Here is a 25,903-nt window from a genome sequence, read left to right on the forward strand (position 1 = left end):
AAGAGACCTAAAAAAAAAAGAAAGATTTCCCCCACCCACACCCCCCCCCCACATACCCACCCACCCTCACCACCCCCCCCCCCCCCCCACATACACAACCAAAACAAAACACCCCCCCCACCAACACACAAACAAAAAGGTCAAAGGACAAACAGACTGCCAGCGAGAGCAAATACTGCACCTGGTCTGTGGTGAGAGCAGCGATGGTGAGATCAGTCTTAAACATCGCTCAGGTCTTTACTCCTGCCCATTTCTCCTACATCCAACACATCAACTTCAAGAACTGACTGTTCACTTGCTGCCTGATATATCCCACCCCTTGACAGGTGCCATTGTAACGAGATAATCAATGTTATTCCCTTCGCCTGTCAGTGGTCATAATGTTTTGGCTGATCAGTGTACTTCTCTCACGTCTCCCCTCGGCCTCCGGCGTTCCAGAGAAACGTTCCTGGAACTCCCTACCTAACAGCACTCTGGGAGTACCTTCATCAGGACTGCAGATGGATAAGAAGGTGGCTCATTCTCATGTGATCTCATCTTCATGACAATGGTGATGAAGTGAAGATGGTTGAGATTATGTATGTTGACCTCTGGGCGTATATTTACCAAAGATAGACACAAAATGCTGGAGTAACTCAGTGGGACAGGCAGCAACTCTGGAGAGAAGAAATGGGTGACGTTTCGGGTCGAGACCCTTCTTCAAAATTCAGAAGCGTCGGAAGAAGGGTTGTATACACTGGAATTTAGAAGGATGCAGCCCAGTCCATCACGCAAACCCACCTTCCCTGTTGACTCATAGAAACATAGAAACATAGAAAATAGGTGCAGGAGGAGGCCATTCTGCCCTTCGAGCCAGCACTGGCATTCATTATGATCATGGCTGATCATCCACAATCAGTAACCCGTGCCTGCCTTCTCCCCATACCCCTTGATTCCACTAGCCCCTAGAGCTCTATCTAACTCTCTCTTAAATTCCACAGCCCTCTGTGGCAGAGAATTCCACAAATTCACAACTCTCTGGGTGAAAAGGTTCCTTCTCACCTCAGTTCTAAATGGCCTCCCCTTTATTCTAAGACTGTGGCCCCTGGTTCTGGACTCGCCCAACATTGGGAACTCCATCTACACTTTGCGCTGCCTCGGGAAAGCAGCCGACATAATCCAGGACCTTTCTCACCCGGTCAACCCAGTAGTTGATAACCGAAAAGCCATTCATTGTGATCATGGCTGATCATCCACAATCAGTAACCCGTGCCTGCCTTCTCCCCATAAAAGCTGGAGTAAGCTGGGTCAGGCAGCATCTCTGGTGAAAAGGAATAGGTGATGTTTTGGATTGAGACCCTTCTTCAGATAATCTTTTGGTGTTTAGGGCAAAGGTCTCCCTTGGTTTTGTAATAGATCCCAGCATCTCATCTGGAGGTGTTCTTCACCCTTGCCCCCAGAGCAATTTTGGAAGCCACTGAACAAGTGACAACAGGAAAACCATAAACATCAGAAATGAGGAACCAGTGCACAATCTAACTGTGCGCTTGCAGTTTCAAAATGACATAGCTTACGTATTTTACAAAAGAAATGATAAATGGAAACCAGTGATCCATTCCTGGCATTGAGCAGAATGTATAATTAACATTTGCAACCAAGGTTAGGATGCAATTAACAGCATGTGCTAATGCTTCAGCCTTTATTGAGCAGAATTGAAAGTGGCAAATTGTGGCACTCCAGTGTTTGATAGAAACATAGAAAATAGGTGCAGGAGGAGGCCATTTGGCCCTTCGAGCCAGCACCGCCATTCATTGTGATCATGGCTGATCATCCACAATCAGTAACCCGTGCCTGCCTTCTCCCCATATCCCTTGATTCCGCTAGCCCCTAGAGCTCTATTCAACTCTCTTTTAAATCCATCCAGTGAATTGGCCTCCACTGCCCTCTGCGGCAGAGAATTCCACAAATTCACAACTCTCTGGGTGAAAAACTTATTTCTCGCCTTAGTTTTAAATGGTCTCCCCTTTTTTTGTTAGACTGTGTGGCCCCTGGTTCTGGACTCCCCCAACATTGGGAAAGTTTTTTCTGCATCTAGTTTGTCCAGTCCTTTGATATACTTGACTAACTCAGCGGGTTAGGCAGCATCCCTGGAGGGTGGCGCGGTGGCACAGCGGTAGAGCTGTTGACCCCCGTTCAATCCTGATTTCAGGTGCTGTCTGTGCGGAGTTTTCATGTTCTCCCTGTGGTTTCCTCCGGGTGCTCTGGCTTCCTCCCACATTCCAGAGACGTGCAGATTTGTAGGTTTAATGGGCTTCTTGAAATTGCCCCTCGAGTGTAAGTGGAGTAACATAGAACTAGTGTAAGGGGTGATCGATGGTTTAGTTGAGTTTAATTTAGAGATACAGCGTGGAAACAGGCCCTTCGGCCCACCGGGTCCGCGACGACCGGCGATCCCCGCACATTAACACTATCCGACACCCACCAGGGACAATTTTTACATTTTACATTTACCAAGCCAATTAACCTACAAACCTGCACGTCTTTGGAGTGTGGGAGGAAACCGAAGATCTCGGAGAAAACCCACGCAGGTCACGGGGAGAACGTGCAAACTCCGTACAGTGGTTGGCGTGGACTCGGTGGGCCGAAAGACCTGTTTCCATGCTGTATCTCTAAAACTAAAACAAAAGTGGATGGGCGATGTTTTGAGTCGGGACGACCAGAAATGACACCTATCTATGTTCTCCAGAGATGCTGCCTGATCCGCTGAGTTACTCCAGCTTTCGTTCATTCAATAATATTGGTACTTTTGAACAGCGGCTGTATAAACACTTTGCACTGTATCTAAATTAGAAACTTTCAGTCAGTGGAGAATAATGTGAGAGGAATTCACACCCTTTAGACCGCTCCCTTCATTACAACAGTAATGATCGTCCATTGAAGATTCCATATCAAGTGGGGCAGATGGATATTGACCATTTCCACCTCCATTACTGAAGGAGATTGTCCAACAATGGAATGATAACTCAGTTCATAGGAAAGATCTGCAGATGCTGGTTTAAATCGAAGGTAGACACAAAATGCTGGAGTAACTCAGTCGGTCAGGCAGCATCTCTGGGGAGAAGGAATGGGTGATGTTTCGGGTCGAGACCCTTCTTCAGACTGATCTGCAGTTCTTTGCGAACTTTGTTACTGGAATTTGGCGGAGAAGTGCAAACTCAAAACTTGCCGCCATGATTACAGAATTCCATCTACACGTCACGTTGCCTCAGCAAGGCCACCAGCACAATCAAGGACCGGTCTCATCCCTCTTCTTCCCTGTTCCATCAGGCAAGAGGTACGGACGTTTGAAAACACATGCCTTCAGCTTCAGATTCAGGGTTAGTTTCTTCCCAGCTGTAATCTGGCAACCAAACCGTCCTCTGACTAGCTAGAGTGCGGTCCTGACCTCCCATCGACTTCATGGGAGACCTTCGGACTATCTTTAATTGGACTTTATTGGACTTCGCTGGAATTTAGTAGATTGAGGGGGGATCTTATAGAAACTTACAAAATTCTTAAGGGGTTAGACAGGCTTGATGCAGGAAGATTGTTCCCGATGTTGGGGAAGTCCAGAACAAGGGGTCACAGTTTAAGGATAAGGGGGAAGTCTTTTAGGACCGAGATGAGAAAGTTTTTTTTCACACAGAGTGGTGAATCTGTGGAATTCTCTGCCACAGAAGGTAGTTGAGGCCAGTTCATTGGCTATATTTAAGAGGGAGTTAGATGTGGCCCTTGTGGCTAAAGGGATCAGGGGGTATGGAGTGACGGCAGGTACAGGATACTGAGTTGGATGATCAGCCATGATCATATTGAATGGCGATGCAGGCTCGAAGGGCCGAATGGCCTACTCCTGCATCTATTTTCTATGTTTCTATGTTTATCTTGCACTGAATGTTATACCCTTTATCCTGCATCTCCATCTTTTTGTGTCTATCTTCAGTTTAAACCAGCATCTGCAGTTCCTTCCTATTTATTCTGTCCACAGTGGATGGCTTGATTGTAATCATGTTTACTCTTTTCGCTGACTGGATCGAACGCCACAAAATGCTTTTCACTGTGTCTCGCTACACGTGACAATGAAAAACTAAACTAAACTATGAACTTTATCGAGCAAATGATGTGCAATGATGTTTCACCTCATGCTCCACCCATTGCAAAGTGAGGGAGTGTGACTGTAATATAAATGGTTGTGTTATTAAGCAGAGAAATAAAGAACTTCCTCGCTAACTGCATACTAATGAAGTCTGCTCTTTCCTCTATTTCAGCACCCTGCGACTAGCCTTCGGCAGCCTAAAGCAACGTAAGTAGCAACATTTTGACATTGGTACGTTTAAGGAATTTTCCCAATGTTAATGTCTTTTCAAAAGCAAATTCTAAATTAAAAAATGAACTTGAATTTGTGCATGCAACACAACCCTCTACTTCAGAACTGTTTTTTGCTCTAGAGTCATTCAGCTTGGAAGCAAGTCCTTTGGCCACCAAATGTCTGCTATCAATCACCCATCTACTCAAATCCTATTTTATTCTGCCCACATTCTCATCAATTCCATTCCCCCGACTCTCAGTCTGAAGAAGGGTCTCGACCCCAATGTTGGGGAAGTCCAGAACAAGGGGCCACAGTTTAAGAATAAGGGGTAGGCCACTTAGAACTGAGATGAGGAAAAACTTTTTCAGTCAGAGAGTTGTGAATCTGTGGAATTCTCTGCCTCAGAAGGCAGTGGAGGCCAATTCTCTGAATGCATTCAAGAGAGCTAGATAGAGCTCTTAAGGATAGCGGAGTCAGGGGGTATGGGGAGAAGGCAGGAACGGGGTACTGATTGAGAATGATCAGCCATGATCACATTGAATGGCGGTGCTGGCTCAAAGGGCCGAATGGCCTCCTCCTGTACCTATTGTCTATTGTCTATTGTCTATTGACCCGAAACGTCACCCATTCCTTTTCTCCAGAGATGCTGCCTGACCCGCTGAGTTACTCCAGCTTTTTGTGTCTCTCCCCTTTCTACCATGTGTCTACACACTAAGAGGCAACGTACAGAGAGGCCAGTTAATCTACAGCCGACATGTCTTTGGGATGTGGGAGGAAACCTGAGGGCCTGGAGGAACCTCGTGACGTCACAGGGAAACAGTGGGCACTTTCTGTTGGAGTTTGCAAGTTCTCCCAGTGTCATCGTGGGTAACCCCTCGGGTACTTCGGTGTCCACCCACGCCATAAGGATGTGCGGGTTGGGAGGTTAATTAACCACTAAGTTTGCCCTAGTGCATACGTGTGGTTGGTAGAATCTGGGGACAGTTGATGAATAAGTGGAAAGAATAACGGGATTAAATTAGAACTAGTGTAAATGGGTGGTTGATGCTTGGATTCTGGTGAACCAATGGGTCTGTTTCCGCACTACATGACTCAATGGCTGTAGTTAGTGTAGTTTAGAGACACAGCGCAGAAACAGGCCCTTCGGCCCACCGAGTCCACACACCAACTAGCGATCCCCGCACACTAACACTACCCATATAACATATATAACATATAACAACTACAGCATGGAAACAGGCCTGTCCGGCCCTACCAGTCCACGCCGACCCAACACACACTAGGGACAATTTGACATTACCTACAAATCTGTACGTCTTTGAAGTGCGGGAGGAAACCGAAGATCTCGAAGAAAACCCGCACAGGTCCTGGGGGGAACGTACAAACTCCGTACAGGCAGCACCCGTAGTCAAGATCGAACCCAGGTCTCTGGCGCTGTGAGGCAGTAGTTCTACCGCTGCGCCCCTAAGTATTTTGATGGGGGGTAAACAGTGTCACTATGGGTGAAGAATACGAGCGTGGGTTTAATGATTCTTGCCGCACCTTTTGGTTATTTTCAGAGCTGGAAAATATCGGAAACCTACACCAACAGCTGGGTGCCGAGCTGAAAGAGGAGGCAAGGCGTCTGGAGGATTTCCGAGAGAGGCAGAAGGAAACACGGAAGAAGGTAAAAATGATGTCAGAGTCACAGAGTGATACAGTGCGGAAACAGGCCCTTCGGCCCAACTTGCCCATGCCAGCCAACATGTCCCAGCTACACTAGTCCCACCTGCCTGCGTTTGGCCCATATCCATCCAAACCTGTCCTGTCCATGTACCCTGTCTAACTGTTTCTTAAACGTTGGGATAGTCCCTGCCTCAACTACCTCCTCTGGCAGCTCGTTCCATACATCCACCACCCTTTGTGGAATGAGGTTACCCCTCAGACTCCTATTAAATCTTTTCGCCTTCACTGTGAACCTATGTCCTCTGGTCCTCAATTCCCCTACTTTGGGCAAGAGATTCTGTAAACGGGGCTTCCCCTCTTCCATTATAGATGAGGCTCTCACTAGGGTCTCTTCTACATCCCGCAGCTCTGCTCTTGCTCCCCCTCCCCCCGCTCGCAACAAGGACAGAATCCCCCTCGTTCTCACCTTCCACCCCACCAGCCAGCGGATCCAACAAATCATCCGCCAACGTGTCCGTCACCTACAACGGGACCCCACCACTGGCCATATCTTCCCATCCCCTCCCCTTTCTGCGTTCCGCAGAGACCGTTCCCTCCGTAACTCCCTGGACCACTCGTCCCTTCCTACCCAAACCACCCCATCCCCGGGCACTTTCCCCTGCAACCGCACGAGATGCAACACCTGTCCCTTTACCTCCCCCCTCAACTCCATCCAAGGACCCAAACAGTCTTTCCAGGTGAGACAGAGGTTCACCTGCACCTCCTCCAACCTCATCTATTGCATCCGCTGCTCTAGATGTCAACGTCTGTACATCGGCAAAATCAAATGCAGGCTCAGCGATTGCTTCGCCCAACACCTTCGCTCAGTCCTCCTTAACCAACTTGAACTCCCGGTGGCTGAGCACTTCAACTCCCCCTCCCATTCCCAGTCTGACCTTTCTGTCATGGGACTCCTCCAGTGCCATAGTGAGGCCCACCGGAAATTGGAGGAACAGCACCTCATATTTCGCCTGGGCAGCTTGCAGCCCAGTGGTATGAACATTGACTTCTCCAACTTTAGATAGTTCCTCTGTCCCTCTCTTCCCCTCCCCCTTCCCAGATTTCCCACTGTCTTCCTGTCTCCACCTATATCCTTCCTTTGTCCCGCCCCCCTGACATCAGTCTGAAGAAGGGTCTCGACCCGAAACGACGCCCATTCCTTCTCTCCTGAGATGCTGCCTGACCTGCTGAGTTACTCCAGCATTTTGTGAATAAATACCTTTGATTTGTACCAGCATCTGCAGCTATTTTCTTACACTACCCTTCACTTTAAATCTTTTCCCCTTCACCTTAAACTTATGGACGGTGACTTAGAGATTTTGAGACGCTGTTGTTTAAATGACCACGGGCTGGATCACGTTTGTGCAGGGTGGGATCTGTTTCACATTTGCAGGTGGTTCTACGCTGCAATGTCGAGAGCCTTTGCTCATTCCAACAGACAAAACTAACTTCAAATCTTCTCTGGTATACGTTTAGATTTCTGCTGGTCACAGCGGCAGGGAAATAGGCTGGGCTGTACTGTGTGTTTCTGTTCCTACAGGGAAGTGACATCTGTAAAATAACTTGAGAAACTTGTAAACACAACTTGTAGAAACAAGGAACTGTAGATGCCGGTTCACCAAGAACAAACATACATAAAGTGCTGGAGTAATTCAGCGGGTCAGGCAACATCCCAGGAGAACTGAAGAAGGGTCTCGACACGAAACGTCACCCATTCCTTCTCTCCAGAGGTGCTGCCTGTCCCACTGAGTTACTCCAGCATTTTGTGCCTATCCCAGGAGAACATGTGTAGGTGACATTTTGGGTCGGGACTATTCTTCAGACTGATGCAGCCTGTCCTGCAGAGGTACTCGCGTATCTGGTTTAATGTGTATTTGGTGCCAGTCCATCCAACATCTTGAACTGATAATGATATTACCTCACACTGATTTCAAAAGTCACACAGTGCAAAGATTGGGAAAAGAAAATCTACAGACAGCAAATGTCCGAAAAATAAGTACAGGTATGGTAGTTCACAACAAATGTCCCATTCTTACAATCTCAGAATTAAATTTGAACAGGATGTTTTCCCAATAATTAAAAGTTGTTGCTTATTTTTTTTAAAAATTATAATTTTATACGTTTCTATAAGATCTCCTCTCATCGTTCTAAAAGGGGATCTTAAGGAAATGTATAAAATTATAAAAGGACTGGACAAGCTAGATGCAGGAAAAGGGGAAGCACAGGGGATAGTGAGATATGGATCATGCACAGGTAGAGGAGGTCAGTTTAGCGTGGAAAAATGTTCACTACTGTTCACTACTGATGTTGAGCTTGGTGGTGGTAGGGCCTTCAACGTTGATCTGCAGCAGCGCTAAACCTCGACAGCTGCCGGCATTTGACGGTGCCGCCTGGCCTGGGGATGCATGGCGTTTTGCAGTCTGCAGACGTGGCAAAGACATTAGTTTCGCTTTAAGGGCTTATGAGCCTGGAAGCTACTCGTGGGGGAGGCCACGAAGAGGCTGTCTTTGTCTTCCCCAACAGTGCCTTCTGCAAGTGTGGGGACCCAACACAGACAGTGGAGCACACCGTCACCAGTTGCCCCAAATACCGGCCAACGAAGGGTGAACCAGGTCTGATTGACCTGGACGATGACACGTTGGCCTGGCTCACCTCAACGGAGCTGCAGGTCTAAAAGACACACGACAGAAGTTCACTGCAAACATTCCAGAGCTGTACTATATTAAAATAATCACTTGATCTGCATTTCATCAATTAATTCTATTTGCGTGGTCTATTGGTAAATTGGCGCATTTTTTAATAGATGCACATCTTTTCCAACAGTTTGAAAGTTGCATGGAACGTATACAGAAGAACAAAGTAACATTGTACAAGAAGACTATAGAGGTAAGCTAGAATTTCAAGACTATTGGTAAAAACGCAATCTGTCCGTGAGTTTCCGTAACTCAACCTGCAGTTCAGTGACACCTATAACTTTCAACTAGGGCAAAACCAATTGAACGAACATCATGGTGTAGCTGTGAATGTTTAATTGTCATATGTACAGGCAATAGAACGATTAAATTCTTGCTGCGGATTAATAGGACCATTGGAGCATTAACACGCAGATAAATACACAACAGTCAACAATACAATAAATTAATAACAGTAATACCAGGCAACCATGATAGTGCAGACCCAAAGCTTTAGTAATAATAATTGCAACATTTCATGGAGGTCACGGTGGCACAGCGGTAGAGTTGCTGCCTTACAGTGAATGCAGCGCCAGAGACCCGGGTTCAATCCCGACTATGGGTGCTGTCTGTACGGAGTTTGTACGTTGACCTGCTGGGGTTTTCTCCGAGATCATCGGTTTCCTCCCACACTCCAAAGACGTACAGGTTTGTAGGTTAATTGGCTTGGTAAATGTTAAAAATAAAATTGGCCCTAGTGGGTGTAGGATAGTGTTGTTGTGCGGGGATCGCTGGTCGGCACGGACCCGATGGGCCGAAGGGCCTGTTTCCGTGCTGTATCTTTAAACTAACCTAAAGTTATTTTATAAATGTTCAAACATTTTTCTACAAAAGGGGCTGTGGGGAAGAGTGGAGGTTTGATTGGGAACCTTTTGCAAAGAACATGATGAGGTCAATCACTATCTAGAGTCATAAAGGCCCTTTGGTCCAACACATCCATGCCAGCCAAGATGTCCATCTAAGCTAGTCCCATTTTCCCGTGTTTGGACCATGTCCCTCAAAACCTTTGCTATTCATACACATGTACATTTGTCTGTTAAACTTCTCCATCAGCCTGAACTACTTTCTCTGGTAGCTCCTTCCATTTACCCACCACCTACTGAGTGAAAATGTTGTCCCTCGGGTTCCTATTAGATCTTTCCCCTCTCACCTCAAATCAATCTTGATTTCCCAACCTTTAGGAGAATAAACCCCATCTCTTCCCCTCATGGTTTTATACACTCGCCCATCAGTCTTCTGAGCTCCAAGTCTACTCTGTCTCCTGTAAGACAAGACAATAAAAGAAATGGACCCTTTATTTTCCTCTTTTTCCCTTTGGCGCAGTGGGTAGAGCTGCTGAACACAGCACTAAAGGGCCAGTTTGATCCTGACCTTGGGCGTTGTGTGTGTGTGTGTGTGTGAGAGTGTGTGAGTGTGTGTGGAGTTTGGATGTTTTCCTTGTGACCACGTGGGTTTTCTCCAGGTCCTCTGGTTTTTCTCCTACATCCTAAAGACATATGGGTTTGGCCTCTAAATTGCCCCGTGTGTAAGGAGTGCAGGAGAAAGTGGGACAACATACAACTAGTGTTATTGGGATTTAGAGCAAGGGTCCGTTCACCTTCAGTAATGTGGTGAGGCTGTACAAGCCTGTACCTCAGCCAATGTATCTCTAGTGTCTTCTAGTCTTCTTCTAGTCAAAAGGCTCCTGCTCGAGGCTGAGCCTTTTGGGAAAGTTAAACTCCGGTATTACTATTGAACATCAAACCATGAAGAGCAAGGCAACCCCTGCGTTGCACGTACAGCAGACATTCTGGGGCTTCATTTCCTGATTCGTTTTGTCATTTTCCAGTCAAAGAAATACTACGAGCAGAAGTGCAGAGAGGCAGACGAGGCTGAGCAAAGCTCGGATCGTGCAAACGCCACAGGAAACCCAAAGCAAGTTGACAAGGTACGAAACGCTGCACACTGACGTCCTTACTCTGAAGGTGCAGGATCATGAAAACTGTAACATCCAGGTTCAGGAACAGCTGCTTGACTACAACCATCAGGCTATTAAACACCACAATCTCCAAACTACATTGACTTGGGTTCACTCTACCGCCGTGCCTGTTGAGATGAGATTAGTTGAACTTGGCATCATGTTTGGCATTGACATTGTGGGCAGAAGTAGCTGATGCTGTTCTGCGCCCTATGTCATAATGGGAACTTAATTATATGAGCAGATGCTGCCTGATCTGCAGAGCGTTTCCAACATTTCCTGTATTATTGACTCTTAAAGGGTTCTTTGATCTGCCAAAGATTGCTCTGAATTGCCACAGTTTAAGAATAAGGGGTAGGCCATTTAGAACGGAGATGAGGAAGAACATTTTCAGTCAGAGAGTGGTGAAGGTGTGGAATTCTCTGCCTCAGAAGGCAGTGGAGGCCAGTTCGTTGGATGCTTTCAAGAGAGAGCTGGATAGAGCTCTTAAGGATAGCGGAGTGAGGGGGTATGGGGAGAAGGCAGGAACGGGGTACTGATTGAGAGTGATCAGCCATGATCGCATTGAATGGCGGTGCTGGCTCGAAGGGCTGAATGGCCTACTCCTGCACCTATTGTCTATTGTCTATTGTCTATTGACATAGACACACACACACTTTAGCAGCCTTCAGCAGCAGACCCAGGAATAGAACAGCTCATTTCTCAAGTCTTGAAGCACTCTGGCCCAAGGTCAAGTCAAGTCAAGTCAAGTCAATTTTATTTGTATAGCACATTTAAAAACAACCCACATTGACCAAAGTGCTGTACGTCTGATTAGGTTCCAATGGGGAAAAAAAAGAAACGTACAGTAGCACACAAACAGTTCACAGCGCCTCCTCAATGAGCCTCAAACGCTAGGGAGTAGAAATAGGGCATCCGGCATATATATTGGCTTTCTCACCACTAGTCGGGCCAGCAATTCACAGCTTTGATCTCTATGTGTTACCGCACTGGGTTAAAATCAACTGAAATACATCTAAAATAGACGTCTTGAGGAGTTGATAGCACAGCGTGTCCATGGCCCTAAATTCAGAGCAATGTCACGCAATGGAACATTTAAATGAGAAGATGCGGGGGCAATTTCCTTGTGGGGGAGATTTCCATTGCACCTTTATCCGCAATCCATCCTCTACCCCTCTCTTCTCTCTGATATGTCTCCCCACCTCTTGTCAAGCACGCTGAGGAAAGGTCTCGGCCGGAAATGTCACCCATTCCTTCTCTGTCCCGTTCAGTTACTCCAGCATTTTGTATCCTCGAGTGTTTTTAATACAAGATGAAATCTCTGGATGGTTTGTGGCACCAGTGTTTCTGATGCTGACGCACAAATATAGTGGTGCTCACAGGGCTGTCAAAGTCTTTATTTATATTAAACAGACTCTGGCCCCCGCCACTCTTCCTTCCCACTGTTCATTTGTACCAATGAGCCTTCCAGCACCGTCTCAACATGGTGATATTTTTAACCTGCGATCCCTCTGCACTATCAAATGCAGCCCACACAACCAGATGAAGGTGTCAAAGCTGGAGCTCCACGCAGAGTGAGCAATTTTCGGCACCATAAGGGTGGCACGGTGGCGCAGCGGTAGAGTTGCTGCCTTACAGCGAATGCAGCGCCGGAGACTCAGGTTCGATCCTGACTACGGGTGCTGCACTGTAAGGAGTTTGTACGTTCTCCCCGTGACCTGCGTGGGTTTTCTCCGAGATCTTCGGTTTCCTCCCACACTCCAAAGACGTACAGGTATGTAGGTTAATTGGCTGGGCAAATGTAAAAATTGTCCCTAGTGGGTGTAGGATAGTGTTAATGTGCGGGGATCGCTGGGCGGCACGGACCCGGTGGGCAGAAGGGCCTGTTTCTGCGCTGTATCTCTAAACAAAAACAAAAAAATCATATAGAATCACAGAGTCAGTGAGTGATACAGTGTGGAAACAGGCCCTTTGGCACAACTTGCCCACACCGGCCAAAATGTCCCAGCTACACTAGTCCCCCCCTACCCATTTCCATCCAAACTTGTCCTATCCATGTACCTGTCTAACTCTTTCATAAACATTGGGATAGTCCCAGTCTCAACTACCTCCTCTGGCAGCTTGTTCCAATGAAACTCTTACTTGCAGCAGCACAACAGGATATGTAAACATAGTAGACTGTAAACAATATGATAAACGAGAGCGAAAAAAAGTTCAGTATGTGGGTATTTTCTACACTTACTCACAAGTACAGACACAGAGTCTGAAGAAGGGTCTCGACCCAAAACGCCACCCATTCCATCTCTCCAGAGATGCTGCCTGACCCGCTGAGTTACTCCAGCATTTTGTGTCCACCTTCGATTTTAACCAGCACCTGCAGTTTTTTTCCTACACACACACACAAAAAAACCCCAAACAATAATCGTGCAATAATAACAATGATAATCTATGTAGTTCAGAGCTTATTTGAGGTTGTAGTGTTTCATAGCCACATAGCTGTTGGGAAGAAGCTGTTCCTGAACCTGGACGTTACTGTTTTCAGGCTCCTGTACCTTCTTCCTGATGGCAGGGGTGAAATGAATGTATGGCCAGGGTGGTGTGGGATTCTGATGGTGCTGGCTGCCTTTTTGAGGCAGTGATTCCGGTAAATCCCTTTGATGGTGGGGAGGTCAGAGCCGGTGATGGACTGGACTGTGTTCACAACTTTTTGCAATCTTCTTCGCTTCTGGGCACTCAAGTTGCCGAACCAGGGCAATGAGACAGAATGGCTGTTGCCAGCATTTGCTTTCTGATTGCAACATGATTACAGTAAAGGGAACTGTGCCAGTGTGAATGGAGGCACAAGAGACTGGAATCTGGAGCAAAGCACAAAGTGCTGGAGTACCTCAACGGGTCAAGCAGCATCTGTGGAGGGAAATGGACAGGCGACATTTTGGGTTGTGTCTGAAGTAGAGCCCCGACTTGAAATGCCATCTGTCCATTCTCTCCTTCGATGCTGCCTGACCCACTGAGATCCTCCAGCACCTTGCGTGGTGCCACTGTGAATGGTGGGGCAAGGGTAGGCAGAAAGTTGGCTGCTTTGTCACCTAAAGTTCAATAATTTGCTTAATAACTGGGAGAGTGAAGTCGATGATCTTCTGTATTCAACCCTGATCTTGCATTTAATGAAAAATCAGTGTCCACGATGGTGATGTTTCCGTCTGCTCCACAGTGTCAGAACAAAGCCAGGCAGTCTCACGAGGCAGTGGGAGATGCAGGTATGTACCATCAGCTCTCTACACCATCCGTTCCCTTGGTCTTTGTAAAAGGGGTCGCAACAATTAGGATTTGGCCGCCTGCCCAATCCTTGGTTTGGGCTTCATGCTCTGAAAATTTATTCCAACACGTATAGAATTGAATGCTTTGCTGCAAACACGCTAATTCGCTGTTTCCAACGTGATAGAGCTGTTTTTCATACAACGGCTATCAACTAAATGGTAGCAAGTAACGCTGATATACTCCAGCATCATCAAGTACACGTTAAACAAACACACGCACAGGCGTCTTCGTTCTGATATCGGAGCGTAGATCATCATCCTCCACCTCGAGGGATCGCCACGACGAATAAGTTGGCAAAGTTTGCTAATCCTAACCAGTTTCCCAGTGTTGGTATCCATCCTTGCATGCCATTCGTGCAATATAGAAATACGTCTCTTATCTCACTGCTCCCAGTTCCGATGAAGGGTCTCGGATCTGAAACGATAACTCCTTTTCTATCCCCACAGAGGCTGCCTGACATGCTGGGTGTGTGTCTGGCATTTCATGTCTTTATTTCAGATTTCCAACATCTGCTGTTTTATGGTTTTCACTGTCCAGAAAATCTGAATAATGTCCAGCAAAAACACTGTGGTGGCAAAGCACTTTACAGCTTTTGTTTCCATTACAGGGAGGTGTGTAGAAAAATGTGTCCCTGCACATCCTTAAGATCTCCAATGAAAGTCCAATCTTCGTAGCATTGTTGCCCTAATGTTCTTACACCATGCCGAGTTGAAATGCAAGAATAGAGATAAGCCTTAGCAAGAAAACAAAATTCTGAACTAAATCCCCAATGAGAAAGATACATAAAAATCACAGAAGCCTGAGTGGTGACCAGTGCTTTTGTAGTTAACGTGTAGCCTCTCTTGAAGAATTGACAAGACAGAAAAACTTGGTGTGATATCTTTAGTAATGAACCATTTACAACAGAAAGTCTTGCATTTAATCAGTTTTTTATCATACATCTCGCCGTCTTTCTGCACAGAGTGAGTTATTTTTGAAATGGAAATGATCTTTTGTTGATTAAGCAAGCGGCTGGCTAATATTTCATACAGCGTAATTTAAACATCAGCTGGGTAAAATACCAAGGACACACATTATAGTTTAAGCTTATCACGAAGGTAGACACAAAGTGCTGGAGTAACTCAGCGGGTCAGGCAGCATCTCGGGAGAGAAGGAATGGGTAACGTTTCAGGTCGAGACCCTTCTTCAGCTCTGACTTGAAATGTCACCCATTTCTTCTCTCCCGAGATGCTGCCTGACCCGTTGAGTTACTCCAGCATTTTGTGTCTACCTTCGATTTAAACCAGCATCTGCGTTTTTTTTCCCTACACATTATTATTGTCACATGTCACCGAGGTGCAGTGAAAAGCTTTTTCTCTGCATGCTATCCAGTCAAATCTGATCATACTGTACATGAACACAATTGAGCCAAACTCGAGTACAAAAGGTAGAGCAAAGAAAGGTACCAGAGTGGAGAATATAGTTCTCAGCATTGTGGTGTAACAGCTCTCGAGACGGTCCAAAGTCCACAGTTGGAGAATCGGGATTGTGTCTTAGCTTATGGAAGGACCGGGGAAGTTGAGAACAATCTCGAGAGAATAAAGACACAAAAAGCTGGAGTAACTCAATGGGTCAGACAGCATCTCTGGAGAGACCCGAAACGTCACCTATTCCCTCTCTCCAGAGATGCTGCCTGACTCGCGGAGTCACTTCCATCTTTTTAAACCAGCATCTGCAGTTCCTTCCTACGCATCGAGAGAATAAAGTTGGATTAGATTAGTATATGATTAGTTTAAATGGGTGTTTGATGGAGTCGGTGGGCCACAGGGACTATTTCCATGATGTATCCCACTAAGACCCTCGCTACAAACTGCAGCTCAACTGGAGGTTCAGGTGACCTTGGTTCTGCAGAGGAGTTGCCACAAGCTGAATAGTTTCTTACTACATCTGAAGTTTAGCTCCAAACCCAGGGAAGTTTAGAGATGTGAGGCAGTGTTGCAACAAAGGTGGGGGAGATAGGTTTCAATGGTAGGTTTTGGAGGGACAGGATACATAGTTGGAGACAAAGGATGAGGGAAGAGCACAGGAAAGGAACAATTTTACAGAGGACTGACGGGCTTACTTCTTGAGCTGTCCTCCAAATTTGGGATGAATCTTTTCGTTTAGTTTAGAGATACAGCAAGGAAACAGGCCCCTTGGCTCAACGATTCCACACAGACCAGCGATCTGTGGAGCAGGGAGGTTCTGCTGCAGTTGCACAGGGCCTTGGTGAGACCACACCTGGAGTATTGTGTGCAGTTTTGGTCTCCTAACCTGAGGAAAGACGTTCTTGCCTTAGAGGGAGTACAGAGAAGGTTCACCAGATTGATCCCTGGGATGGCGGGACTTTCATATGAGGAAAGACTGGATAGATTGGGCTTGTACTCGCTGGAATTTAGAAGACTGAGGGGGGATCTTATAGAAACATATAAAATTCTTAAGGGGTTGGAGAGGCTAGATGCGGGAAGATTGTTCCCGATGTTGGGGGAGTCCAGAACCAGGGGTCACAGCTTAAGGATAAGGGGGAAGTCTTTTAGGACCGAGATGAGAAAACATTTCTTCACACAGAGAGTTGTGAGTCTGTGGAATTCTCTGCCACAGAAAGTAGTTGAGGCCAGTTCATTGGCTATATTTAAGAGGGAGTTAGATGTGGCCCTTGTGGCTAAAGGGATCAGGGTGTATGGAGAGAAGGCAGGTACAGGCTACTGAGCTGGATGATCAGCCATGATCATATTGAATGGCGGTGCAGGCTCGAAGGGCCGAATGGCCTACTCCTGCACCTATTTTCTATGTTTCTATGTTTCTGTGCTGCACAAGGACAATATTTACATTGACCTGTAAACATTTGTATCAATATATATATATATAATTTTTTTTGTGTGTTTTTTTGTTGCTGTCTTTCATTCTTCTTTTTTTCTTCTTTATTTTTGCTGTACTTTTGTTCTATGTTTTGTTGTATTGTATTGTTGTTCTGAGGGTGCTATTTTGTACACCTGCTAAATAACTTACAAATGCAATTATTTTGTAAAAGCTGGTTGTACTGGAAAAAAAATGACATTAAAAAAAAAAGTACATTATAGCAAGCCAATTAACCTACAAACCTGTACCTCTTTGGAGTGTGGGAGGAAGCCGAAGTTCTCTGAGAAAACCCACGCAGGTCACGGGGAGAACGTACAAACTCCGTGCAGATTTTGAAATTCATTTTTCCATTCACAACACAGTGATTAACCAAGAGTGGTTGGGGTGTGGCAATGTGAGCAACAGTTCACTGACGCAGTCAGCAGTTAGTGATGCGATGTTAGTGTAACAAGCTGAAACAAACCACACATTTCCTGTCAGTGACACTACCATCTCTCTTGCTCTTTAGAAACATCGCCTTCTGTTGCTCGAGAAAAATTCTCTTGTGCTCCATGGTAGATGTAGCAATGCAATGTCAAGCCAAGGTGACCAAGATTTCTACACGTTTAGGAGACTTTCAGATCGGCACATGCTTATGCAGGCAATGGAGGGCTAAGGATCACATGCAGGCAGAGGAGATTAGTTTAACTTAGCGTCGTGATCATCGTCAGACATTGTGGGCTGAAGACCTGTTCTTGTGTAGAAACGAGGAACTGCAGATGCCGGTTTACACAAAAGGACACAAAGAACTGGGACAGGCAGCATCTCTGGAGAGAAGAAATGGCTGGTGTTTCGGGTCGAGACCCTTCTTCAGACCTGAAACGTCACACATTCCTTCTCTTCGGAGAGGCTGCCTGTCCCGCTGAGTTACTTCAACATTTTGTGTCTATCTTCGGTTTAAACCAGCATCTGCACCTTGATTGATAACTTTTCGGTCGGGACTCTTGTTTAGACTGAGAAGGATCCTGATCCAAAATGTGATTCTGAAGAAGGGTCCCGACCTGAAACGTTTCCTATCCGTGTCCTCTGGAGATGCTGAGTTACTGCAGCATTTATGGGGTTTTTCCTTGGTAAACCAGCATCTGCAATTCCTTGTGTCTTTACTCTAAGTTCCATGTTTATGTTCTGCCATTTCTGTGTGTTTAGGGGACGTAGGGATTGAGTTGTGCCAAGTCCGGGCAAGATACAGACGCCAGCCTCTGCAACGCAACCCCCTGCACTGGTCTCATCAGTGGGTATTCATGAGGCAGAGATAGATATATTCTTGATCAGTACGGGTGTCAGAGGTTATGGGGAGAAGGCAGGAGAATGGGGTTAGGAGGGAGAGATAGACCAGCCATGATTGAATGGCGGAGTAGATGGGCCAAATGGCCTAATTCTGCTTCTATTCCTTATGACCTTATGCTCATTGTGGCCCAGACTGCTGGTAAAGCGTGTCTTTGTGGCTAGTTCCATGCCAGTGGGGTCACGGCCACCTGGTTAAGGTGTTGGACTCAAAATCCAATGCAGTTTCCCCTCTCAGATTCAAACTGTGGCTGAAGGTGTCAGGGGCTGTGGGGAGGAGGCAGGAGAGTGGGGTTAGGAGGGAGAGATAGATCAGCCATGTTTGAATGGCGGAGTAGATGTGATGGGTCGAATGGCCTAATTCTACTCCTATTCCTTGTGACCTAACGACCAATGATCTCAGTAACCTAATCTCCCCGCTCCCATCAAACTCTCACTAGCACAGTGGGAACAAGACGAGGGTTTGGTTGGTGAACTGGCCACCAAATGTGCCAACTCACTCCAGCGTATTGTATTACATGCTTTTGCAGAACAATTGCACAATTTACCAAATTTATTTCGTCAAAGAAAATGTCCTCATTTCACGCAGTCTCCTTACGTGTTAGTGAACGGGGGAACCTGGGCATTCTTCCTGAGCAGCGTTGCAGGGAAGTTCGGGCACTGCACGTCAGAACGTGGGGAGAATTTGAGCAGATGACTCATTGTAGGAATGAGCTAATCTCTGACTGCAGGCATCTGGCAGGAAATGCATGTGAAGCTGTGCTGGCTGCAGCTTCCGGCTACACAAAATCGCAGCTCGACAAAATCATGAGAGGAATAGATCGGGTAGATGCACAGAGTCTTTTACCCAGAGTAGGGGAAATCGAGGACCAGAGGACATAGGTTCAAGGTGAAGGGGAAAAGGTTTAATAGGAATCCGAGGGGTAACTTTTTCACACAAAGGGTGGTGGGTGTATGCAACAAGCTGCCAGAGGAAGAAGAACGGTCTCGACCCGAAACGTCACCCATTCCTTCTCTCCTGAGATGCTGCCTGACCTGCTGAGTTACTCCAGCATTTTGTGAATAAATAAAGCTGCCAGAGGAGGTAGTTGATGTTGGGACTATCCCATCGTTTAAGAAACATTCGGACAGGTACATGGATAGGACAGGTTTGGAGGGTTATGGACCAAGCGCAGGCAAGTGGGACTGGTGTAGCTGAGACATTGTTGGCTGGTGTGGGCGAGTTGGGCCGAAGGGCCTGTTTGCACACTGTATCACTCTATGAGATGTTTAATTCCCCCTCTCTATGATTTCGGCAAGGGCCGAGTCCTGGCGAGAGAGAGAGAGCCCAAAGACAGGCCCTTTAGCCCATCGAGGCCCACTGACCATCAAGCACACATTTACACCAATCCCCACTTTATTTCATTTTTCCCAATCTACACCACTTCCCCACACCCTTGGAGCAATTCACAGAGGCCAATTAACCGACCAAATTCACTGGGATGTGAGAGAAAACTGGAGCTCCAAGGGGGAAACCCACATATTTTAGTTTAGGTTAGAAATATAGCTCGGAAACAGGCCCATCGGCCCACCTTCTGGCCTGTTATCCCCGTACACGAGCACTGTCCGACACACAAGGGCCAATTTACACTTTTTTACCGAAGCCAATTAACTTACAAACCTGTGCATCTATGGAATGTGTGAGGAAACCGGAGCACACTGGGAAAACCCACGCAGTCACGGGGGAGACCATACAAACTCCGTACAGACAGCACCCAGAGTCAGGATCGAACCCGGGTCTCTGGCGCTGTGTGTCAGCAACTCTGCCGCTGCGCTACCGTGCCGCCTTAAAAGGGAGAACATAAAAATGCCCCTGAGTCAGTGGCACTGTGAGGTAGTGGCTGGACTCACTTGCCACAGCATCAAGTAAATTGGTAATGAATATCGAACAGTTTGGATTTCTGCGCCTTTTTGAGCTGTGCCAAGATTTGACATGTAAATCTTACATTAATAATTTGTGTGTGTTTTGCTCCTCATCCCCAGTGTTCACATTCCACTGATACTAGCTGCCTAATACCCAACCTGAGTACCCTTAGAGTCATAGTCATACAGCATGGAAACAGGCCCTTCGGCCCAACTTGTCCATGCCATCCAAGACAATTATGGGCAGCACGGTGGCGCAGCGGTAGAGTTGCTGCCTTACAGCGAATGCAGCGCCGGAGACTCAGGTTCGATCCTGACTATGGGCACTGTCTGTACGGAGTTTGTACGTTCTCCCCGTGACCTGCGTGGGTTTTCTCCGAGATCTTCGGTTTCCTCCCACACTCCAAAGACGTACAGGTATGTAGGTTACTTGGCTGGGCAAATGTAAACAAAAAAATTGTCCCTAGGGTGTGTAGGATAGTGTTAATGTGCGGGGATCGCTGGGCGGCGCGGGCGCGGACCCGGTGGGCCGAAGGGCCTGTTTCCGCGCTGTATCTCTAAATCTAAATCTAAGATGCTCAATCTAAACTAGTCCCACTTTCCCACATTTGGCCCTTATCCCTCTTAAACCTTCCTATCCATGTTCATGTCCAAATGTCTTTTACATGTTGTTATTGTACCTGCATCAGTTACCTCCTCTGGCAGCTCATTCCATATACCCACCACCCTCGGAGTGCAAAAAGCTGCCACTCGGGTTCCTATTAAATCTTTCACTTCTCACCTTAGACCTAGGTCCCCTGGTTCTTGATTCTCCTTCTCTGAGTAAATGACTCTGTGCATTCACCCTATTCTTTACAAATTGAGCCTTGACAGCACAGAAACAAGGAACTGCAGATGCTGGACTCTTGAGCAAAACACAAGTTGCTGGGAGTAACTCAATGGGTCAGGCATCATCTGTTGAGGGAATGGGCAGGTGGCTTATCGGGTTGGGACTCTTCTTCAGAGCACCTTAGACAGTCTAAGCCCGCCATTAGAGACGGGCTTAAAAGCCTTTTTTAAGGTCCCAACCCGAAGTACACTCACCTGTGTGTCTGCAGGTCTTCTGTTTCACATGGCTATTTTATGTTTTCCATTCAAACAATGGTAGATTTAATGTGTAGGAAGGAACTGCAGATGCTGGTTTAAACCAAAGATAGACACAAAATGCTGGAGTAACTCAGCGGGACAGGCAGCATCTCTGGAGAGAAGGAATGGGTGACGTTTCGGGTCGAGACCCTTCGCCCTATTAATGTGCTGTGTCTTCCATAAGTTTTTCAATTAATTTTTAATATAGTTTAGAGATCACGGAGGCCAATTCTCTGGATGCCTTCAGGAGATAGTTAGATAGAGCTCTTAATGATAGCGGAGTCAGGGGGTATGGGGAGAGGGCAGGAACGGGGCACTGATTGTGGATGATCAGCCATTATCACATTGAATGGCGGTGCTGGCTCGAAGGGCCAAATGGCCTCCTCCTGCACCTATTGTCTAATGTCTAATGAGATACAGCGCAGAAACAGGCCCTTCGACCCAAAGAGTCTGCACCGCCCAGCGATCTCCGCACACTAACACTGTCCTACACACACAAGGGATAATATACATTTATACCAAGCCAATCAACCTACAAACCTGTGCGTCTTTGGAGTGTGGGAGGAAACCGAAGTTTTCGGTGAAAACCCACGCAGGTCACGGGGAGAACGTACAAACTCCGTACAGACAGCACCCGTAGACAGTATCGAACCCGGGTCTCTGGGGCTGGAAGGCAGCAACTCTACCGCTGTGCCACCGTGCGGTCCACGTTCTCCCTTTAAGGGTGGCATGCTGGTGCGGTGGTAGACTCTTAACAGTTTTTTAAAAAGTTAAAACGTGTGACTAGAGTTTCATCAGTGTTCAGAATACCACCAAGAAATTTAAAACTGTTGTCACTGAGGTGCCAAAATAGTTATTTGGCATCCTGAGATATTTCACATAACAAATATAATGTCTGGCACCAAATCAACGTTAATTATTCAGCGATATCTCTAAATGAAGAAATATTCTTTTCTTTCTGGGTGCTAAAATAGAAGCAGATTGGAGAACTTTAGGTAAATACTTTTCTTTACTCTTTTTTAAATTATTGACCTCTTTAACAAAGTGAAGGTTTGAAATTATTAACTCGCAATTCCTTTACCAGTAATGTGGGCCTCGTTGTTATGGAGATTCGTGGTTGCTAAGGGCAACTTTTTTCTGTAGCTCCATTAGTGGGTCAAGGGCACCTTTGTCCTAGGTGGGATCCATTGCCACAGGCAGTTGTGGAGGTCAATTCAACGGGCATTTTTAAGATTTACAGATTCTTGATTAGTAAGGGTGTCAAGGATTATGGGGAGAAGGCAGGAGAATGGGGTTGAGAGGGGAAGATAGATCAGCCATGATTGAATGGTGGAGTGATGGGCTGAATGGCCTAATTCTGCTCTCATGTGACCAGCCTTTCCAATGAGAGACTGTGAACTTACGAACTTATGATCTTTCATTGGGCACGGCTGCTCACAGCCTCTTCACCATCGACAAGGCAAAAGTCAGAAGCCTATTGGGAGACTCTTCACCTTCCGTCTGGGCTGCACAAAGGGTCCAGGAATAGAAGAACTAGTGGATAGTACAGTCAGCGACCTCAGAAACCAATGGAATTCATTCTCATCATCATTGGCGGTCACTTGAAGCGACTATGACTGTCCTCTCCATAGAGGACGCCTGTGCGTGACTTTGTTTAACATGGGGGGACTGGTACACAGACAGCCACCACGCAGTCCTTGACAGATCTGGGTCAGGATCCAGTGGCATGGAGTCCAAGACGACCGGGGACCCTTTTCTGCTGCAGCCTTCATCCGTCTTCCCAGCCGTTGTGACGCTCCACTAAAGCCAGCCGTCATCCTCCGCCTGTTCCACCGTTGAGGTCACGGTTGGATTGCTCTTTGTCAGGGACCTCCCCCTCGACCTTACCGCCATGGGTGACCCTACCAGGAGCGTGGCTCCAGAAGGCATCGCTCTCAGGATCCCAGGACAACACAAGCTTCTCCACCACGACAAGGTGACAATCCACGGAGATTCTAATAGGCTTCGGTTGATTATTGTTACACCTATGGGATTCAGTTGTTTTAGACAATAGACAATAGACAATAGGTGCAGGAGTAGGCCATTCAGCCCTTCGAGCCAGCACCGCCATTCAATGCGATCATGGCTGATCACTCTCAATCAGTACCCCGTTCCTGCCTTCTCCCCATACCCCCTCACTCCGCTATCCTTAAGAGCTCTATCCAGCTCTCTCTTGAAAGCATCCAACGAACTGGCCTCCACTGCCTTCTGAGGCAGAGAATTCCACACCTTCACAACTCTCTGACTGAAAAAGTTCTTCCTCATCTCCGTTCTAAATGGCCTACCCCTTATTCTTAAACTGTGGCCCCTTGTTCTGGACTCCCCCAACATTGGGAACATGTTTCCTGCCTCTAATGTGTCCAATCCCCTAATTATCTTATATGTTTCAATAAGATCCCCCCTCATCCTTCTAAATTCCAGTGTATACATGCCTAATTGCTCCAGCCTTTCAACATACGACAGTCCCGCCATTCCGGGAATTAACCTGGTGAACCTACGCTGCACGTCCTCAATAGGCCAATTGGATCAGATATAGAGTCATAGTCACAGAGTCATACGGTGTGGAGACAGGCCCAACTTGCCCACACCGACCAACATGTCCCATCTACATTAGTCCCACCTGCCTGCGTTTGGCTTCTACCATACATAGATACAGTAAGTTCATACTCAGTTACAATAGAGCAAAGGGGAAGAACAGAGTGCAGAATTTAGTGCTCATTAGTCCCATGTTAGCAGCCATCATGACGTATAAAAGTTTCAGAGCATATTGGTGTCACGGTAGCTCAATGAGTAAAACTGCTGCCTCACCTTGACAGAGGTTCAATCCTGGCCTCCAGTGCTGTCAGTGTGGAATCATAGAGTGATACAGTGTGGAAACAGGCCCTGCAGCTCAACTTGCCCACACCGGCCAACATGTCCCAGCTACACTAGTCCCACCCGCCCATGCATCATCCATATCCCTCCAAACCTGTCACGTCAAGTCAATTGTATTTGTGTAGCACATTTAAAAACAACCCACGTTGACCAAAGTGCTGTACATCAGTTCAGGTACTAAGAACGAATATACAGTGGTACACAAACATAACAGCACATACATAAACAGTTCACAGCGCCCCCTCAGAGGTCCTATCCATGTAATTGTCTACCTGTTTCTTAAACGTCGGGATAGTCCCAGCTTCAACTACCTCCTCTGGAAGCTTGTTCCATACACCCACTGCCCTTTGTGTGGAAAAAGGTTACCCCTCAAATTCCTATTAAATCTTTTCCCCTTCACCTTGAACCTATGTGGAGTTTGCACGTTCTCCCAGTGAGTTTCTCCCAAGTGCTCTGGATTCCTCACACATTACAAAGACGTGGGTTGGCAGATTCGGTGGCCAGTTGATCTACCAAACTCTCGTCTTGTTCCTCGTGTGTAAGTGAGAGTTTGATGGGAGCGGGGAGATTAGGCTACAGAGAAAATTGGTTATAAGGTCACAAGGAATAGGAGTAGAATTAGGCCATTCGGCCCATCAAGTCTACTCCGCCATTCTATCATGGCTGATCTATCTCTCCCTCCTAACCCCATTCTCCTGCCTTCTCCCCATAACATCTGACACCTGTGCTAATCAAATGGTGATGGAACAGAATTGCCCTGAGATCTCCTACGACTCAGTGGGCTGAATGGAGGTATGGAATATAATACAATCTCTACAGCTTAAACATTTAACTTTTATTTAGCTTTTTACTCAAGCTTAGCCCGCATCACCTCGTGAATCTCCTTACTAGAAAGCATCATGCGGATTGACTGAACCCAATCTCTCGTCCAGAGGTGGTTTTCTGTAAGTCATGTCGCATGTAAAGCTCCGCTACAAAATCTTGAGAAACCTGTAATTAAAAAGGACTCGAAGATAGACACAAAAAGCCGGAGTAACTTCGCGGGACAGGCGGCATCTCTGGAGAGAAGGAATGGGTGACATTTCGGGTCGAGATCTTTCTTCAGTCTCGACCCGAAACAGTCACCCATTCCTTCTCTCCAGAGAGGCTGCCTGTCCCGCTGAGTTACTCCAGCATTTTGTGTGTATCTTTGGTTTAAACCAGCATCTGCAGTTCCTTCCTACATGTTAAAAAGGACTCCTTGTTTTTCAGAGCAAGTTTATCAACAGAACATCGACCAACTAGACATGGTTAGACAAGAATGGGAACAAGAACACATCAAAACTTGTGAGGTACTTCAATAGTTATTGAAATATGTACTAGTTCTGGGCTATTGAATGGGGTAAGTTCTTGTTTATGGGAATGCAACACATCTTTCGTTAAGGGGGCACATTAATAGTCTGCCCAAGATATCCCCAATACCTTGTACAATTGACTTTCAATAATGATGAACCTAGTTATTAAATGCTGGAAGGTTATTCAACAATTCCTTAGTTTGAGTTTACAATATTATTGTCAAGCCAGTGAAGCTCATCATAAATGCATAGTTCACCGTCAATCTCTGGCTTATGTTCAGGAATGGGAACCATAATAAAAGTCCTCCCTTAATTCTGTGTGGGTGGTCTTTGCGATGCGTCATAGTCAAGGAACAACGGGTGGAATTTGATACCTCATGTTTCAATGAACTTG

The 25,903-nt window shown here is 46.5% G+C and overlaps 1 protein-coding gene across 2 annotated transcripts in view; it reads left to right on the top strand.

Moving 5' to 3' along the window:
• Window positions 1-25,903, top strand: part of pstpip1a (proline-serine-threonine phosphatase interacting protein 1a) — an 85,356-nt gene that overhangs the window by 40,548 nt on the left and 18,905 nt on the right. For both annotated transcript variants that reach the window (XM_078429887.1, XM_078429888.1), the window contains exons 4-9: window positions 4,284-4,318; window positions 5,884-5,990; window positions 8,852-8,914; window positions 10,589-10,687; window positions 13,929-13,974; window positions 25,427-25,506. In XM_078429887.1, the coding sequence (XP_078286013.1) occupies window positions 4,284-4,318; window positions 5,884-5,990; window positions 8,852-8,914; window positions 10,589-10,687; window positions 13,929-13,974; window positions 25,427-25,506 (430 nt within the window). The remainder of the gene's footprint in view (window positions 1-4,283; window positions 4,319-5,883; window positions 5,991-8,851; window positions 8,915-10,588; window positions 10,688-13,928; window positions 13,975-25,426; window positions 25,507-25,903) is intronic.

Source organism: Rhinoraja longicauda, chromosome 38, assembly GCF_053455715.1.
Source record: "Rhinoraja longicauda isolate Sanriku21f chromosome 38, sRhiLon1.1, whole genome shotgun sequence".
Taxonomy (NCBI): domain Eukaryota; kingdom Metazoa; phylum Chordata; class Chondrichthyes; order Rajiformes; family Arhynchobatidae; genus Rhinoraja; species Rhinoraja longicauda.